The following is an 18,251-nucleotide window of genomic DNA, read 5'->3' as shown; positions in this document are numbered from 1 at the left end:
AGAAGAGCGCAGTCCTGGGAACAGCTAAGATACTGCGCAGGACCCTCAAGCTCCCAGGCCTCTGGCAGAGGACCCGAGCTTGAAGGATAAACCGCCCGCAGGGGCGTGCTGGGTGTTGTTTATATATATATATATATATATATATATATATAAAAGACTGCAAGACCAGACTGACCAACCTGTGCACTGCCTGGATTGATTACAAGAAGGCCTATGACTCAATGCCCCACAGCTGGATACTGGAATGCCTAGAATTGTACAAGATCAATGGGACCCTGAGAGCCTTCATCAGGAACTCAATGGGGATGTGGCGTACAACACTAGAGGCCAACTCCAAGCCCATAGCACAAGTCACCATCAAGTGCGGGATCTACCAAGGAGATGCTCTGTCCCCACTGCTGTTCTGCATAGGCCTGAACCCCCTCAGTGAGATCATTAACAAGACTGGCTACGGATACCGACTACGGAACGGAGCAGTTGTCAGCCACCTCCTGTACATGGATGACATCAAGCTGTATGCCAAGAGTGAACGAGACATTGATTCACTGATCCACACTACCAGGCTATACAGCAATGACATTGGAATGTCGTTCGGACTGGAGAAGTGTAGTCGGATGGTATCAAAGAGAGGGAAGGTAGTCAGAACTGAGGGGATTGAACTACCAGAAGGCAACATTGCAGACATAGAGGACAGTTACAAGTACCTGGGGATCCCGCAGGCAAATGGGAACCATGAAGAGGCCGCTAGAAAGGCTGCAACCACCAAGTACCTGCAGAGGGTCAGGCAAGTCCTGAGGAGTCAGCTGAATGGTAAGAACAAGATCCGGGCCATCAACACATACGCCCTGCCCGTGATCAGGTACCCTGCTGGGGTAATAGGCTGGCCAAAGGAGGAGATAGAAGCCACTGACATAAAGACAAGAAAGCTCCTGACCATGCATGGAGGGTTTCACCCCAAGTCCAGCACCCTGAGGCTGTACGCTAAGCGGAAGGAAGGGGGCCGGGGACTGGTGAGTGTCAGCACCACAGTCCAGGATGAGACAAGGAACATCCAAGAATACATTGGGAAGATGGCCCCAACTGACCGAGTGCTCAGTGAATACCTCAGGCAGCAGAAACCCAAGAAAGAGGAGGGAGACGAGGAACCATCATGGAAGGACAGGCCCCTGCACGGTATGTACCACCGGCAGATAGAGGAGGTGGCTGATATCCAGAAATCCTACCAGTGGCTGGACAAAGCTGGACTGAAAGACAGCACAGAGGCACTAATCATGGCAGCACAAGAACAAGCTCTGAGCACAAGATCCATAGAGGCTGGGGTCTATCACACCAGGCAAGACCCCAGGTGCAGGCTGTGTAAAGATGCCCCAGAGACAATCCAGCACATAACAGCAGGGTGCAAGATGCTAGCAGGCAAGGCATACATGGAACGCCATAACCAAGTGGCCGGCATAGTGTACAGGAACATCTGTGCCGAGTATAACCTGGAAGTCCCGAGGTCAAAATGGGAGATGCCCCCAAGGGTGGTGGAGAATGACCGAGCTAAGATCCTGTGGGACTTCCAGATACAGACGGACAAAATGGTGGTGGCTAACCAACCGGACATAGTGGTGGTAGACAAACAGAAGAAGACGGCCGTAGTGATCGATGTAGCGGTTCCGAATGACAGCAATATCAGGAAGAAGGAACACGAGAAGCTGGAGAAATACCAAGGGCTCAGAGAAGAGCTCGAGAGGATGTGGAGGGTGAAGGTAACGGTGGTCCCCGTGGTAATCGGAGCACTAGGTGCGGTGACTCCCAAGCTAGGCGAGTGGCTCCAGCAGATCCCGGGAATAACATCGGAGATCTCTGTCCAGAAGAGCGCAGTCCTGGGAACAGCTAAGATACTGCGCAGGACCCTCAAGCTCCCAGGCCTCTGGTAGAGGACCCGAGCTTGAAGGATAAACCGCCCGCAGGGGCGTGCTGGGTGTTTTTTATATATATATATATATATATATATATATATATATATATATATATATATATATATATATATATATATATATATATATATATATATATATATATATATATATATATATATATATATATATATATATATATATATATATATATATATATATATATATATATATGGGTGGCTGTAGCTCAGGTGGCAGAGCAGGTCAGCCACTAATCTGAAGGTCGGTGGTTCGATCCCAGGCTGCCTCCTTGGGCAAGATACTAACCCCGTGTTTGCCTACTGGTGGTGGTCAGAGGGCCCGGCGGCGCCAGTGTCTGGCAGCCTCGCCTCTGTCAGTGCGCCCCAGGGCAGCTGTGGCTACAATGTAGCTTGCCATCGCCTGTGTGTGAATGGGTGAATGACTGAATGTAGTGTGAAGCGCTTTGGGGTCCTTAGGGACTAGAAAAGCGCTATACAAATGCAGGCCATTTACCATTTACCATAAATATATATACAGTGGGGCAAAAAAGTATTTAGTCAGCCGCCGATTGTGCAAGTTCCCCCACCTAAAATGATGACAGAGGTCAGTAATTTGCACCAGAGGTACACTTCAACTGTGAGAGACAGAATGTGAAAAAAAAATCCATGAATCCACATGGTAGGATTTGTAAAGAATTTATTCGTAAATCAGGGTGGAAAATAAGTATTTGGTCACCTCAAACAAGGAAAATCTCTGGCTCTCACAGACCTGTAACGTCTTCTGTAAGAAGCTTTTCTGTCCCCCACTCGTTACCTGTATGAATGGCACCTGTTTGAACTCATCATCTGTATAAAAGACACCTGTCCACAGCCTCAAACAGTCAGACTCCAAACTCCGCCATGGCCAAGACCAAAGAGCTTTCGAAGGACACCAGGAAAAGTATTGTAGACCTGCACCAGACTGGGAAGAGTGAATCTACAATAGGCAAGCAGCTTGGTGTGAAAAAATCAACTGTGGGAGCAATCATCAGAAAATGGAAGACATACAAGACCACTGATAATCTCCCTCGATCTGGGGCTCCACGCAAGATCTCATCCCGTGGGGTCAAAATGATCATGAGAACGGTGAGCAAAGATCCCAGAACCACACGGGGGGACCTGGTGAATGACCTGCAGAGAGCTGGGACCAAAGTAACAAAGGCCACCATCAGTAACACACTACAACGGCAGGGAATCAAATCCCGCAGTGCCAGACGTGTTCCGCTGCTGAAGCCAGTGCATGTCCAGGCCCGTCTGAAGTTTGCCAGAGAGCACATGGATGATACAGCAGAGGATTGGGAGAATGTCATGTGGTCAGATGAAACCAAAGTAGAACTTTTTGGTATAAACTCAACTCGTCGTGTTTGGAGGAAGAAGAATACTGAGTTGCATCCCAAGAACACCATACCTACTGTGAAGCATGGGGGTGGAAACATCATGCTATGGGGCTGTTTTTCTGCCAAGGGGACAGGACGACTGATCCGTGTTAAGGACAGAATGAATGGGGCCATGTATCGTGAGATTTTGAGCCAAAACCTCCTTCCATCAGTGAGAACTTTGAAGATGAAACGAGGCTGGGTCTTCCAACATGACAATGATCCAAAACACACCGCCCGGGCAACAAAGGAGTGGCTCCGTAAGAAGCATTTGAAAGTCCTGGAGTGGCCTAGCCAGTCTCCAGACCTCAACCCCATAGAAAATCTGTGGCGGGAGTTGAAAGTCCGTGTTGCTCGGCGACAGCCCCAAAACATCACTGCTCTCGAGAAGATCTGCATGGAGGAATGGGCCAAAATACCAGCTACTGTGTGTGCAAACCTGGTAAAGACCTATAGTAAACGTTTGACCTCTGTTATTGCCAACAAAGGTTATGTTACAAAGTATTGAGTTGTATTTTTGTTATTGACCAAATACTTATTTTCCACCCTGATTTACGAATAAATTCTTTACAAATCCTACCATGTGGATTCATGGATTTATTTTTCACATTCTGTCTCTCACAGTTGAAGTGTACCTCTGGTGCAAATTACTGACCTCTGTCATCATTTTAGGTGGGGGAACTTGCACAATCGGTGGCTGACTAAATACTTTTTTGCCCCACTGTATGATGAGATTGTGGTCATATCGCACAGTCCTACTATAAGGATGACATTATGACTGAGGGCTTAGTGCCAGATCATTTTTCGTAGAATCGCCCCTGCTCTCCTTTATCCCACCTTTAAACATCACAACACATTTTGACTATCTCTGTCACATGCGTCAGTCTTTGTTCCCCCTCACACACTCACTGTGATGTCACCCAATGGTACTCACTAGGAAAACAAACAAACCTCAATTGGGAAGAACATTATCACTTATTTTGAAACTAAAGAAAAAAAATATGTGCCATTGTCAATCTTTATATCTTATTAGGGAAATTTCATTTACATAAATGTAAATTTCAAAACTCAACCCCATCATTTAATTTGTTCTTGATTGAAATTCATTCAGAAATTTTTAACAAATGAGCTGTCAAAGATACAACGTTCAAGTACAAAGTCTGTCACATTCCTCTCTCTTTTTTTCCTCTTTTTATTTACCCTTCTTATCTTATTGTACTGTTTATTGTTACTCTTATTTGCTCTGTATATTTACTGTACAAACTGAACTGGAATGACTGTTCGCTTTATAATTTCAATAAAGTTGAGAAAAAACAAAAAAACAAACCTTAATAGCACCACCTAGTGGACTGAAGAAGCAAATCTTTTTTTATCCTGGTAGCCTTCGAAAAAGTTTAGTTTGCTCCAATTTTATTTATTCAGTACCATTTTAACTGTAACTTCCACTTGCATCTGCTGCTTATATAATCTGATGTTGATGTCTCTGACATCCAGAGAGTTGGTGTGCAAAAGCAAACGGCTGGTGGGGCTCAAGTGCCTGTTGGCTGTGGGCATTCAAAGCTATTTCACACACGGCACTGAAAACGTTTGTCCACGCTCACTGTGGGTCTCATTTCTTTAGCAGTTCATCGAGCTGCATCTGAAAGTGAAGAGCACATCCTAGTGTGGATCTGGGTGCCTCCATCCTCTCAGACTGGCTGCATCATCAGTTGTCTTGCAGTTGTGCTTCCAAAGCTGGTGCACAGGTGTCTGCTGCAGAGATGATGAAAACACTTCTCTTCTGTGTTAGTGGCAGATGGTGGCTGTGTTGGCTCCTGCAGGTCATGGAAGTGACGGCTTTTTGTAGTGGTATTGATTGTATACCCTGATGTAGACATACAAATGTGGTGGTGATAAGTCTTTTAAACCCTGTTTTGATAAATGTTGTGTTTTTTGTGCGTCCCCTGCCTTTGCAGCTCACTCCACTCTACAGTTTGGGTTAGCTCTAAAACATTTGCTTTTGCTGCCCCACATACCCAGACTGCCTCAGAGCTGTTACAAGGTACGCTGTTGCTTTGGTGTTTGTTTCCCTTCTTAGAGTTTCAACCATATTTGCTATGTAGTTGTCAGTTATTGTGTCTGTGTGCAGACAGATAGTTTACTGGAGATAAATCGATTAGTGTTCATCAGAGGAATTTCCTAGGAAAAGAGCTCACAGAGAAACTGGATCTTGTTTATAATATCAAATGCAAAAGCCAGATTAGTCGGATTGCTGTGTTTGATTGACTGCACAAAGAGAATATTTCGAAATAAAGACACATTTGAACAGGAAGACTGAAGCTGCAGGCACAGTGCAGTTGGATGTTTTCCTTCCTCTTCAGCCCCAGATGTCCGTTGCAGAGGAGAGCTTTACATCGCTCTTATCTCTGAGTCATTAACTGATAAAAACTCCATGTAGCAGTGAGTGCACATAACATTGCTGTGCCACAAAAACACAGGCAACTACAATGCTCCTATTGACGAGGAAGTCTGCTCCCAAAATTCTCTGTAAGTGCTGGGCCCGATTCAAAGCCACTGTGTTAATATGGAAAGTGTTGACTCTCCTCTCCTCTCACCTGTTCCAGTGAAAACCATTTCCCACAATATACAATATGTACAGTATATTGGATGTCGTGCTTAAATGTTGTTTGCAGTGAGCCTGATCAGGTACTTTGAAATTTAAATTTATCATCTAAATGGTTTAGCTTCTGTGGTAATGCTTACACCTGTGCAGAGTGAGTCATTGGTAAAACAGTTCTACTTTTTACAGAAACAAGTACATGTAGTTCGTTCAGGCTACGTAACCTGCGGCTAAGTTTTCCTGTTATATAAATAGTAGGCTGTCTCTCGTGGAGGTGCAGTTTTCAGCAGTTACAGCAAACCTGCAAGCTGCTGCAGAAAGCGATGCAAAATGATCCTGCAACATGTCAGAGACGCCCTTCATGCATCAGTACTGGGGCCGTGTGGCTGCTCACGTGTGCTTCCACATTTTTACTGCTGCAGCTAATTGTTAATAAGTTGTTATTTGTTACTTTACAGATATTTATAGCTGGGACTAAAATGTATCATTTTGTAATTAAAAGTAAGAGTTTAGAGATTGAAAACACTGCATCTCTGAAACATTGCTTCAGTGTTTCAGAGATGGACACAGACCTAGACCTTGAGTTTTTATTTTTTAAATGGCTGTGCTTCATGCATCATGTATGGAGCCTGCACCTGCACCACACTTGGATGTTTTATGAAACCAGACCTGGCTTTCTTTTCTTGTCTTAAAGGAGTTCTTACATGTGTCTTCATACTACACTCTACATCACACATATTGGTCAAGATGGTAAGTAAAACAAAATGTACCTGTTAGGGTGATTGATCACATTTACTTGCTAATGATATCTCTGTTTCCACAAATGTGCAGCGATCTCAGAGCAGGGAAAGCAGAGCCAATGGCAGTTTATGTAGCATGCTAGTCTTCCGTCATGTTCCTATCAAACACCAGACGTGTGCCCACAATGCAAAAAGGTGCTAACCTCTCAGCTTGAGAACATCAAGTAATTGCTGACGGCACAGTTGGGATGCTAGCCCGGTACAGCTTTCAGGGCAGTCAGAAGCAAGCAGAGCCTGCTTCCACAGACGCTGATCAGCTGCAGTGAGAAGATGTAGTAATTTAAAGGTTGTTTGCAAGCAGGTAACGAGAGAAAGTTTGCCACAGAATGAGATAGCAAGCACTGCTTTCCTTGCTTGCCCTGACAGAACACCACTGGTTTAATATATAAAATGTAGAAAAGAAGAAGTGAATTATTTATGTCTCACTATGATGAGACGAAACCAAACGTTTTAAATTTTGGGGGGGTTTCGGCTTTAAAGGGAATTATTGTTGTTCTTGTTGTGTCATTATGTACTGTACAATGGTTGCTGTGAAAGCCCCACCCATCTGCTATTCAAACTATAATTTACCTGGCTTTTAGCACTGGTGAGCAGTGCTTACTCCTTTAAGCATTGACAGTCCTACAAAAACAATTTAAATCCTCCGACTGTTTTTACTAATAGACTGTTGTAACCATACATGCTTTTCAACAGGACACAGATAGGTTCAGCTGGTAACTAAAGAAGTGACCTTCCTTTCATATCAAAAATCCTTGAAAGAGTAGTTGTCTTTCAATTACAGCATAACTAAGGGAGGATTCAGGGTCACCTGGTCCAGCCCTAACTATATGCTTTAGCAAAAAGGAAAGTTTGAAGCCTAATCTTGAAAGTAGAGATAGTGTCTGTCTCCTGAATCCAAACTGGAAGCTGGTTCCACAGAAGAGGGGCCTGAAAACTGAAGGCTCTGCCTCCCATTCTACTTTTAAATACTCTAGGAACAACAAGTAGGCCTGCAGTGTGAGAGCGAGGCTGCATCAAGGTCTCCAATTGTCTTTTAATGAAACAGGTGGAAAAGTTGTAAAAGTAACAAGTTTCAGTCAAAACTGAGCTGAATCTAATGGAAAACTAAAACACTGTCAGTACAAATGCAAATTTGAAATCCTCAGGCAATGAGAAAAGCTTTACATATTTGAAATGTTGCTTTAACCTCCCAAGACCTGAACTCTTCCACAGGAGCATTTTTAATTTCTCTTTGATATTTGGTCACATTGGGGTCCGATGAATGTAAAAACAAAGAATTACCAGATTTTTTTTCCTTATTTTTGTTTTTAAGAAAAATAAGAGCCACATATGAGGATATTCGTTTAAAATTTCGATAGAACAGTAGCATATAACGTCCTCGTAAGTGGATATCAGGCCCTTGTAGAGCAAAATTCAGTATTTTGGTCTAAATAACCCAAAATGTGACGTCCACATATGTGGACACCAGGTCCTAGGAGGTTAATGTCGGGCACTTTGTGCCGTGCAGAACAGTGGACAGTGTGCGTTTGCTTAGTGTGGCTAACGTTGGTATTATTGTGTGCAGAATGTGGTTCCAGTCACGTGGTTATTTACCAGAACACTCAGCTGAAGTACTGCAGGACCACACTGGTTAGCGGGCTTGTCACAAGTCTACACGGGGGGGGGGGCTGCAATGATTAGAAAGTGATAGATGTAAGCATTTAAATGGATCTGTACAACGTATAAGCAGAGTCTTTTGTTAGACCAACAAAGACTTTTTCGAAGCTGCTCCTCTTGAAAACACTTGTATAAGCTGGCTTTATTATAACGTTGTGGTCAGGTGTTCTTTACCTGTGAACAGAGACCGGCTCTACCACACAACAGGCTAAAGCAGCAGCATCGTTTTTGTTGGATAATACTGGAGCTTTAAGGGCAGCCCAGCACTGTGGCACCAAGTACAGCTGCTGTCACCACATAAAGTCACACTGTGTGTAAGACCTGTGCATCCAGAAACCTTTACTGTGTCAGATATTAAACGTCGCAGGGATCACAGTGAACACTCAGACGCAGCGCTGGTGTCTCTGAGTGTCCACCTGAGGACTGCATGCAAATCCAAGCTGGCAGAAGTTGAGCCACTTTAATGTTTAGCTAGTTTATCTGACTGCTGTCTGTGTGATTATGAAGTCATGCACATCAAATGTAACCAGGTTTATCCTGTAAACATCACACAGTATGGGCAAATTTTCATTGACAAGTAATGAACTGCCAGCGTCCCAATCAGCAGACACAGAAAGTTTAGCAGAGCAGAGAAGGTATCCTCCTCTTTTTAAACACCAGGTCTAGACCACTCAGGGTTTTATACAAACACAGTGAAGGCTTCACACAAAAAGGTGCCATTATTTTTCAGTTATTTGTCTCAGGGAGCCCCAACCATTTATCAGCAGGTGGACATCGCAGGATTGCATCACACACCTGCAGCTAGAAATGAAGAGCAGCAAAAAGAAAATATGGAAACAACGTATCCTCTGGAACTGTGCTGATGACAAATGGCTGAGGGGAGGAGCGACTGAGCTGCTTTACAGCCTCTCTCACTCCCATGCTCCTGATGCTTCCTGACCCTAATCTTGACTGCAGATGCAAATAGTCTAAAAAACGTCCCCACCAAACATTTGCATTTAAACAAATAGATAAAGGTCATTTTGAAAAGCTGCCTCCTCATGGTTGCAGTGTGAGGTGGCATGTTCCATGTGTCCCTGCCCTCCTCACAGCCTGATTAAAGCTCCTATTGCAGCACGCCACTCAGTATGGTGCTGCACTCCTGGATCTAGCTACTACAGGCAAATACAGCAGGGGGAGAACAGAAAGGCCTCTGTGTGTGTGCGCATCAACAGCATCATGGACACAGGTAAGTGTGCTATTATTATGCTGTTTTATACATAATGGAAATATTGAAAAATGTTTGGTTTTACTTTTACAGTGTATGTCGGGTTTTTTAAGGGTTTGTCTGGTTTTGTGTGAGATCGTGACGGAGGCTTTTATTTGAGTGGGAAAAGTTTCTTCAAAAAGTTTCCTGCGCTGATATTGATGAAGCTGCTCGTGTGTGACACGTATCAATGAGGACTAAATGTCTAGTTTTAAGAAAACTCTACAGATGTTGACACGAGGAGGTCATTTCTGAACATTTTAAGGTCATTTCTAAAAAGGAAAAAACAACCTCCTCCAAAGAAGAGTTGATATTTTCAAGAATCTCACGTTTGTGCAAAGTTGGGCCTTATCTAAAGGATCCATTCAAAAAGCTGGGGTCTTTTACATAAAGATTTTTGCATGCAATTTCCGTTTGCATAGTAAAGTTTGCATTTTCATTGAGTTTCTACCTCTGCTTCCCAGGAATGTGACCAAATCACACCAACACACACGTGAGATTTGTAGAGGACTATTTAATATATGACACGATGTGCCGCCATGATGCTCGCTGGCATCGCCTGCCTATTCAGTCGTGGCGCTTCTTTGCAGTGTAGTCGTTCCTCCGTACCACCTAAGCCCTCTGGAGTGTTTGCTTATGATGAGGTTTTGGCAAGAGTTTGTAGTTAATTGCCTCTTTTTAGAAGTCCATTTGCATTGACCAAACCAAAGGCAATTTCCATGACATTTACACACCAATCCCAAAGAGTCATTCGCCTATATGCATAAAACTGTGAAGCATTCAAATGACCACACATTTGTGGGAATGGATGAAAATTTGTATGACGTCATGTTACAAGTTGAGCTGCATCACTCATGTCTGTGCTCTGTCTGTCTGCAGAATATTCTAAGAGAGTGTACCAGGGCGTCCGAGTGAAGCACACGGTCAAAGACCTGCTGGCAGAGAAGAGGTCCCGGCAGACAAACGGACCCAGATACAGCGTGAGCACCACGTCTTCTAAACCGCCTGTCTCTCCCTGCTTTACTTTCCTCTATCAAGCCAAACGGCACAGCTGACCTTCTCTTAGCGACTGGGAGGTTTTCTAAAAACAAAAAAACTCCTCTTGTTTACATTGAGGCTCGTTTTTGTGCGCTAACGATCCACGGTGGATCCTTTGACCACCTGTACCTCGCTTGCAAAGCCATTCTGTAAATAGCCGAGCACTGTGCGTGTAGAAAGAGACACGGAGCACAAAAACTCATCCTAACCTCACAAAGGAGCGCTAATACAATGCCTGCAATGCTGTAGGCCATGATCTCCCAAAAAAATCCACAAAAAGGTGGAGGCAGGGCGGGGGGATTTGAGGTGGACAGGTAGCACAGAGAAACAGAAGAAAGGGCCCGTGCAGGAGACTGTCTATGCAAAGTTTGATCCGTGCACACCTGCCAGCCGATATTGTCCTGCGCCGTGATCAGGCCACAGACAAACCTCCTATTGTTGTCTCAGACACACACTTTCTCACACACATGCACACAGAGAAATCAGGCTGTGCTTCTGTGCTTTAGACGCCTGCTCGCACACGCAAGACTGCCTTTTTATTTTCCACAAACCGCCTGTCAAAAGGCTTTTACAGGACACTGTTTGTTTTCTGTGCTGGCACGTCCACGCCATACACTCGCTGATGGCTCGAGCAATGGAGGAATTATGTCAGACAACATTGGAAGATGCCAGCAGACGTTTCCTCTATCTGCTGCAGTGCGGTGCTCATTATAACATTTTTGGCACAGGTGTACTTTTGTGTGTGGGTGGGGGTGGGGTAAATTCCTAGCACGTAGGCTGACATTATCACAGACAGAAATTCACTCTGTCGCTGGTTCTTAAACTCTTTGTGTGGAGGCAGAGCTGCCATAAAAGATTAAAAGTTTAGCTTCATTTGATGCTGAAGGACAGGTCGTTAACAACAACAAGAAACTAACAGAACTATTTCGTCTTAATCAGAGCCGAGATGCTGTTTAGATTGTGTTGCAGACGTCCTGTGACAGCAGAAGAAGGCGAGGAATAGTCTGGATTTTATTTAACGTCAACTAATTTTCAATCAAAACTGAAAATGGGAACAAAGTAATCAAAACAAATCAAAGCTGTTATTAAAAAGTGGTGAAGAGCAGCTCTGCGAGATTGGGCATCGTCTCAGAAACAGACGACCTTAATCTAACGAGCTCCACATCCAAGCTGTGTGGCTACCGCACACAAGTGTGACAGACTGTACGCTTTTGTCAGGGCTCGGTGAATCGACGGGAGCTCCAGAAGCTATCTTCTTGCTTTTATTACTTCCCTTAAATTTGAATAACAAGCTAACACCTGTGGCATCATTCCAATTGTTTTTTCAGTCCGTCAGCATTTTCGCTTTTTTGATATTCCAAACTGAATCGAGCGAAGCCTGCAGGCGACGTGAGCTGTGCACGTCACACACAGGGGCAGGGATAGCTCAGTAGGTAGAGTGGTGGCCCCATGATCGGAAGGTCGGGGGTTCGACTCCACTGAACGGCTGCCCTGAGGTACCCCTGAGCAAGGTACCGTCCCTACATGCCGCTCCCCGGGCGCTGCGTTGGTGGCTGCCCACTGCTTCACTGGGTGAATGGGTTAAATGCAGAGGAACTAGTTCCCTATGGGGACTAACACACACATGTGTAACATGGCTCGCTCTGCTCACGTCTATCAAACGCTCTTCGTTCTGGCCTCGTCTTTAAGCTCCCCCACTCTCACAGCCACTCCAGCATCCACCCGTAGGCCACATTTACTCATCACTTATATGCACAATAGCATACTTGTGGAGAGTGATGAGTTTTATGACTTCCTTGATGGTGATGGTAATAAATCATTTCAAACATAAGTTGTCTGATGGGAAAACGTTCAACACACCTTTGTTTCGTTTAATACAGCTGAGCAACCGTTCTTTAGATAACCAATAATCCACCAAATCTCCATACGTCGTCTCTTTAAACTAACGTTTGGCTACTTTTTGTTACAATATTTATCTGTTAGCCTTAGCGCTCCTTAGCTGTCCATGTTCGATTTAAGCATTTTTCTCATTCATTTATGAATTTTAATCCATCACTCTTGGTTAACAATTTATTCCAATAGTTGTCCATTACCTGTGGCTAACTGCCGGCTCAGGTAATAGGACGTGGTCAGTGTGTAGTCCCTGAGAAACAGTTGCTTGGGAGCAGTTGGCCTTTAATCCCACAAACTTTATTTAACTGTGGACTCTATAGCTTATTGTTACATGTTATGTTAGCATGTACAATATACCAAAGCATGTCAAACAATAGTCTCCTTTGGAGACAACGAGGCGTGTAAAAGAATCTTAGTTGCTACCTCTGCGTTCTGTTTTCATGGTCAAATGTGGTATTATGCAATCATTGGGCCAAAAGAATACAGCATGGAGGCAGTATGACAGGCCATTGTCTGCAGGTCTACAGTCTGCTTTCAGTGTGGGCTTTACTGTGTGTTTATAAATGATGGTTGTAGAGCTAATAATGCACAGAGGCACACAGTAACTAAAGCCATTCCCGCCCTTGTGTTGGCTTGCGCTGCCTTTTACCTGGGAATAAAAGGCCATTGAAAGATAAGAGCAAACTCTGACCACAGTCTCCTCATGTTGGGACAGCCAGACAGAAACTATAAAGCTCTTACACCATTTCACATCAGCAGCTTCTCTTTTCTGACATGTTCTGTCGAGCTAGCGTGTCCAGACATGTTGCTATTACATAAATGAGCCTGGGAACAAATCAAAGTGTGACATGATGCTGAAGAGACATCGCGAGGTGTACCGGGGTGAAAGCGCTAATGCTAACAAACAACACAAACTCACTCTTTGTGTGTGTGTGTTGCACGAACAACATGCAGGAGATGCTACAACACAGTGCAACATGCTGGATAAAAAGCAAACAATGAGCCAGGAAGAAATATGGATCAAGTTTCTGTTTAAAGTAGGAAAATTTACACAAAACAGTTGTGCGTGTTCGATTTTAAAAATATGAAATGGGCTGTTTTAAAAATATCATTGTGTAACATATTTTGCATAGGAAGGAAGAGCTTTTCTGCGAAACAAAGCTAAATAAATCTATCGTTAGTCAACGCCACGGCACAAATACGCACACTACCTGACTGTCTGAGCTTGAGCGAGCTGATTTCCATAGGCAGCCTTCAGAGATGCACTGAGCCATACCTGGGCCACATGAGGAAGTCTTGGCACTGGCAAATCACATTCAAATTTAACCCTCAAAATTTGCGTGCGTCCCAGCCGACATGGGCTTAATATCAACTCTTTCATGTTAGCAATATGCAAACCAGAGATCCTGCCAAACCTTGTCCTCTGTGTCCCTGCGCTGCAACTCTCTGACACGAATCTGTGTCTGCTTTTAGAGCAGAAACAAACTGCAGTGCTGTGTGGTCAACAACATCCAGAGGCAACCGGGTTCTCTGAGCCTCCAGTGACAAGCGTACCAAAGATGACACAGCAAACAGGGCCGCGTCATACATGGTGAACACTGGAGACCAGTGATGCAGGTCCATCAGCAGCGTGACTCCAGACTTTGAAATCCTGTCAGATAAACACTTATGTAATATTTCACATTAGTGCTCTGTGGTGAATGACCAACAGTGTGTGAGTCCTTTAATGTTACGCAGCGAGTAAGAGATCTGACTGTGTTTGCAGCTTTGTTGATTCTTACGATTCTTATTTTGCTCCCTCAAAGGTCTCGTCTATAATAAAAACTACTTTTTGGCCTAACTCTGTGCTTTGGACAAAGGCGGGAACACAAACTACACACTCTGGGTTGGGCTTACGGTTGGGGTTGTCACAAGTGTGGACTTATGGATGAAAGGGGCTGTTAGCATGTTTCATGCTGGTAATACCACAGTTAGGTCAAACTAAAAGTAAAGGTCTGTCTGTCCGAATAATGAGTGTGAAATTTGTTTGGAGTTTAAATTTGAGGACCTTTACAAAGTGCTCTGTAATATTGGTGGCATTGACTTAATTTCAAGAGTTGTCATCCATTACTCTAGGTTTGCTGGTCTTCCTGCCTCGCTGTGCTCTGCTGCTGACACTTTGTATCCGTACAAACTCAAGAGGCCGTTTCCCTGTTGAAGAGCAGTTATTGACTCAGGCTTACAGTAAGGGCTTAAACATTAAGCCAGTGACTGATCCCTGCAAACATGATGTCCAGCGTCTATCTCAGGCTGCATCTTACATATCACGTGGAGACGGGTTATAAATAGAAGCATTTATGTGGTTTTGGTCCAGCTGCAAATTCATACAAGGCTGATCTGAGCAATCGCCCTTAGCACCAGAGAAACTCAAGACCAAATACACATTTGTGTTGTAGGATGATGTTTCATCCTTCCTTCTTCACTCATCATCCCGTGACATGTCTGGGTTTGTTTTGTTTTTTTGTCAGCTGATATGTTTTAGGGCCAACAAACATCTGTTTAGAAACAACAGCATTTGCTTCTAAGACAAAAGTGTTGCTGTAACAGTGTTAACTGCTAGACCACAGGAACCGTTTTCAACAAAGAAGACAAGTATCGGTGGAACTCCATAATTCATATATAAGTAAAACCTGGAATGTCTCTGTTTCTGCAGGGAGGATCAACCACTCCGCCATCATTCGTCCAGATGCCAGGTGAGCGTCCTCTGACCGAGTCTGCCCCCTGAGACAGAGCAGGGTGTCTGGAGTCACTGAGTAACAATGATAAAGGCATTTCTGCTTCTCCACTTCAGGTGCCCACATGCTGCCCAGCTACTATGGCATAAGAGGACGTTCCTTCATCTCTGACTCAGATTTCTGCCCATCCACCAAGCAGTTCTCCCCTGATGTCTATTCCTCCACCCTTGGGGGTAAGCCTCTAGGCTGTGAGCCCTCCACCATGAGCAGCTACTCCTCGCTCATAGACAGCTACTACCCAGAAACCTTTGGTGACTACCGCAGCGCCGCCACCTTCTCCAGCTCCGGCGGGTCCTTCCTGCCCTCGTCAGCACTGTCCTCCCTGCTGCCGCCCTTCGGAGGAGAGTCCTCGCATCTGTTTCTGGTATGAATCAGAGTGACGGTGGCACGCTGACAAAACAAAGCGCATGTTCAGAATAACCTTCGTGGATTTAAAAACGGCAACACAGAAGTTCAGCGTACCTTTTTAGTTACTGTGAAACATAAACATATACTCTGCGTGATGTTCACATTTTTCAAGTGTCAGCCAGCTGACCGACAGCTACAAATGTTCCTGCAGGGCTCTGCGTGTACGCAGCTCTGATCATAGTCTCTGCATGCCTGGTATTTTCAGTACAAAGTTCCTGTTGTTCTTCCTTCACAGCTGAAAGAGGAAAGTTTAGAAGCTGTCTGCTTTATTTGCCAAACTGAGACCTCCGTAGTCTCATATTAGCTTCAGATCAACTTTGTCAGTGCAGACTGATTTCCCATCAGCTCCACTTATGTTCAGTGTGAAAAATTTTCTCTGTTTTGAAGAAAAATCAGTAACTTTGTTCTGACAAGCTAATCTATTAACATGGCGAGGGACACGATGCTGCTGAGTGTAAGAAGACTCAGAGCTCGAGGATTTCAACGATACCAAGCTGCAGTGAAGAGCAGGAACACGCTGAGACAAGAGGAACCGAAAGAACCAAGTTCTATTGGTTATTTCATGCATTTGGATTTGGATTTAATTTAGTTACTTTAGTCACTAGTGAGATTACATTTTTTAAATCCAGTCCACACAGCAGGTGCGACGTTGTTAAAGAGAATGCTCTGTGATCAACATTAGGCTCTGTTAGTGTCTGGGCTGTGAGTCACTTCATGCTTTCACTTTAAATAACTGTTGGCCGACTAATTTTCCATATGCAAAATTCTTTTCCTTTTATCGTTGTTTGTGTCGACCCCCTGAGATTTATGTGTTCACCGGGGTCGGGGTTAGGAACTGCTGCTCTACAGGGCCAGCTTTGACACTTCAGCTGAGAGTACTCGAGTACAGTGAAGGACGTTCTTCTCGTAGTGGAGCATTTTTAAATGAGCAATCTTTCCACCGCAGTTCGAGATGAAAAAAGTTCATTTTTTATGTGACGTTTTTGTTTGACTGGTCACTGACTGCACAGCTAGAGCCAAGAGCATTCAGCACAGGACAGTTATGCTAGCTGTGCACTGCTGTTTAAAGAAAACTCTAAAATATAACAAGACTAACAAGGACATTTAATAAGTGGAATTATTGATAATCTTGCAGAGCTATTTGGGCCCTAAAGTCAAACTTTTAGCAGCAGTCACAGAGGCGGCGTGGCACCGATGACCTTCATAGTACGCCTGCCTGGTCGTCATCCTAACTGCACTGATGGCGTGTATGGAAGTTTTTAGAGTGAAAAACAGACATGCTCCTCGTTCAGCCACATTTGCAGTTTGTGCTCTGATGTTACATTTTTGCACACCATTGGACAGGGTGGGCGGTGTGCCTCGACCGGACTGCACAGAGGATTCTAGAAAAGCCAAAACCAAAACTGTATTCATGGATAGATCACAAATACACTTCAGTTACTGAGATCCATTTAAAGTCCGAGTTCTAGAGTGGTCGAGGTTGCATGTCCGCAGAGGCTTTCAGATGTGCTCGCAGGGCAGGGAAGTGAAACAAACGTAGTGAAGGAAATAATGCGACACTACAGGAAATGCTCTCGTTACAAAAGGTCTGCTGTGATGTTGGGGACTTTGCACTATCTGATGAGGAAATAAATGACTGATTCATCCTTTCCTCTGCTGTCTTCCTGCTGCAGAGAGACTCGTGGGAGCAGTCTGAGCCAGTATCTCAGGTGGAGGCTCTGTGTCAGGACAACCTGGCCTCCGTCAGCGTCCCACCCTCCATGCCCAGCCCCGAACCTCCAGGGAGCCCCTCCCAGTACCGCTCTCCGAGCCGAAGCTCCTCCCTGGGCCCCGTCTCCAGCAGCCAGCCCTACACTCTGCACTCTCTGGAGGATGTCCACTATCACCCTTTAACCTCCACCAGCACTTACCCCACCACACCCTCCTCCTCCTCCTTCCCCTGCCCTCCCTACATGAGCAGCCCCGTCACAGATCTGGTGACCAAGATGGTGACGGAGGAGGCGGCCGACGGCCACGGCAGCCTAACCCCCGGCGCCGAAGCTCATTCCTCCTGGGCTAAGGAAGAGGGGGTGAGCGCCTGGTCGCCCTATGAGATTCGGAGGGCCTACTGACTGAATTCAGAAGATTCAGACGATTTTACAGACACTGATGAACTCAACACTGCTGTAAATTCTTGGGGAGGTTTTTCCAAGAAAATTTCAATGTCAATTTGCTAAAAATATTCAAATTTTAAAGTGTCCCTGTTGTGCTCATTCCCTGTACCCTTGCACTTTGTGCTCAGCTCTTCATTTCACCCTCAGTTGGAAACACGCTGTGTTGGCTGCTGTCTCTGTGAGACCCTTCAAAAGCATCTGGGTGTGATGAAAGTGAGACAGTGCTGAAATGCTCTAAACCGCGGAGTCGGAGCTACTCGATGAACAATGTGGTAAAACCATTTCTTAATTACTCCAAGCATCTGAGCATATCCGACAATATATACATCAAGAAATATGACTGTACCC

The 18,251-nt window shown here is 44.7% G+C and overlaps 1 protein-coding gene across 1 annotated transcript; it reads left to right on the top strand.

The window, feature by feature from the left end:
• The first annotated feature begins 9,459 nt into the window (after nt 1-9,459).
• Nucleotides 9,460-17,861, top strand: pou2af2a (POU class 2 homeobox associating factor 2a). The gene is made up of 5 exons (XM_085371598.1): nt 9,460-9,619; nt 10,517-10,617; nt 15,261-15,300; nt 15,399-15,706; nt 17,424-17,861. Exons 1-5 carry the CDS (start codon nt 9,460-9,462, stop codon nt 17,859-17,861), a joined length of 1,047 nt encoding a protein of 348 aa, XP_085227724.1.
• The last annotated feature ends 390 nt before the right edge of the window (nt 17,862-18,251 follow it).

Source organism: Diplotaxodon limnothrissa, linkage group LG14 (assembly GCF_057381915.1).
Source record: "Diplotaxodon limnothrissa isolate DT_005_m linkage group LG14, D_limnothrissa_male_GT1.1, whole genome shotgun sequence".
NCBI lineage: Eukaryota > Metazoa > Chordata > Actinopteri > Cichliformes > Cichlidae > Diplotaxodon > Diplotaxodon limnothrissa.
This window is presented reverse-complemented; position numbering and strand designations above follow the sequence as displayed.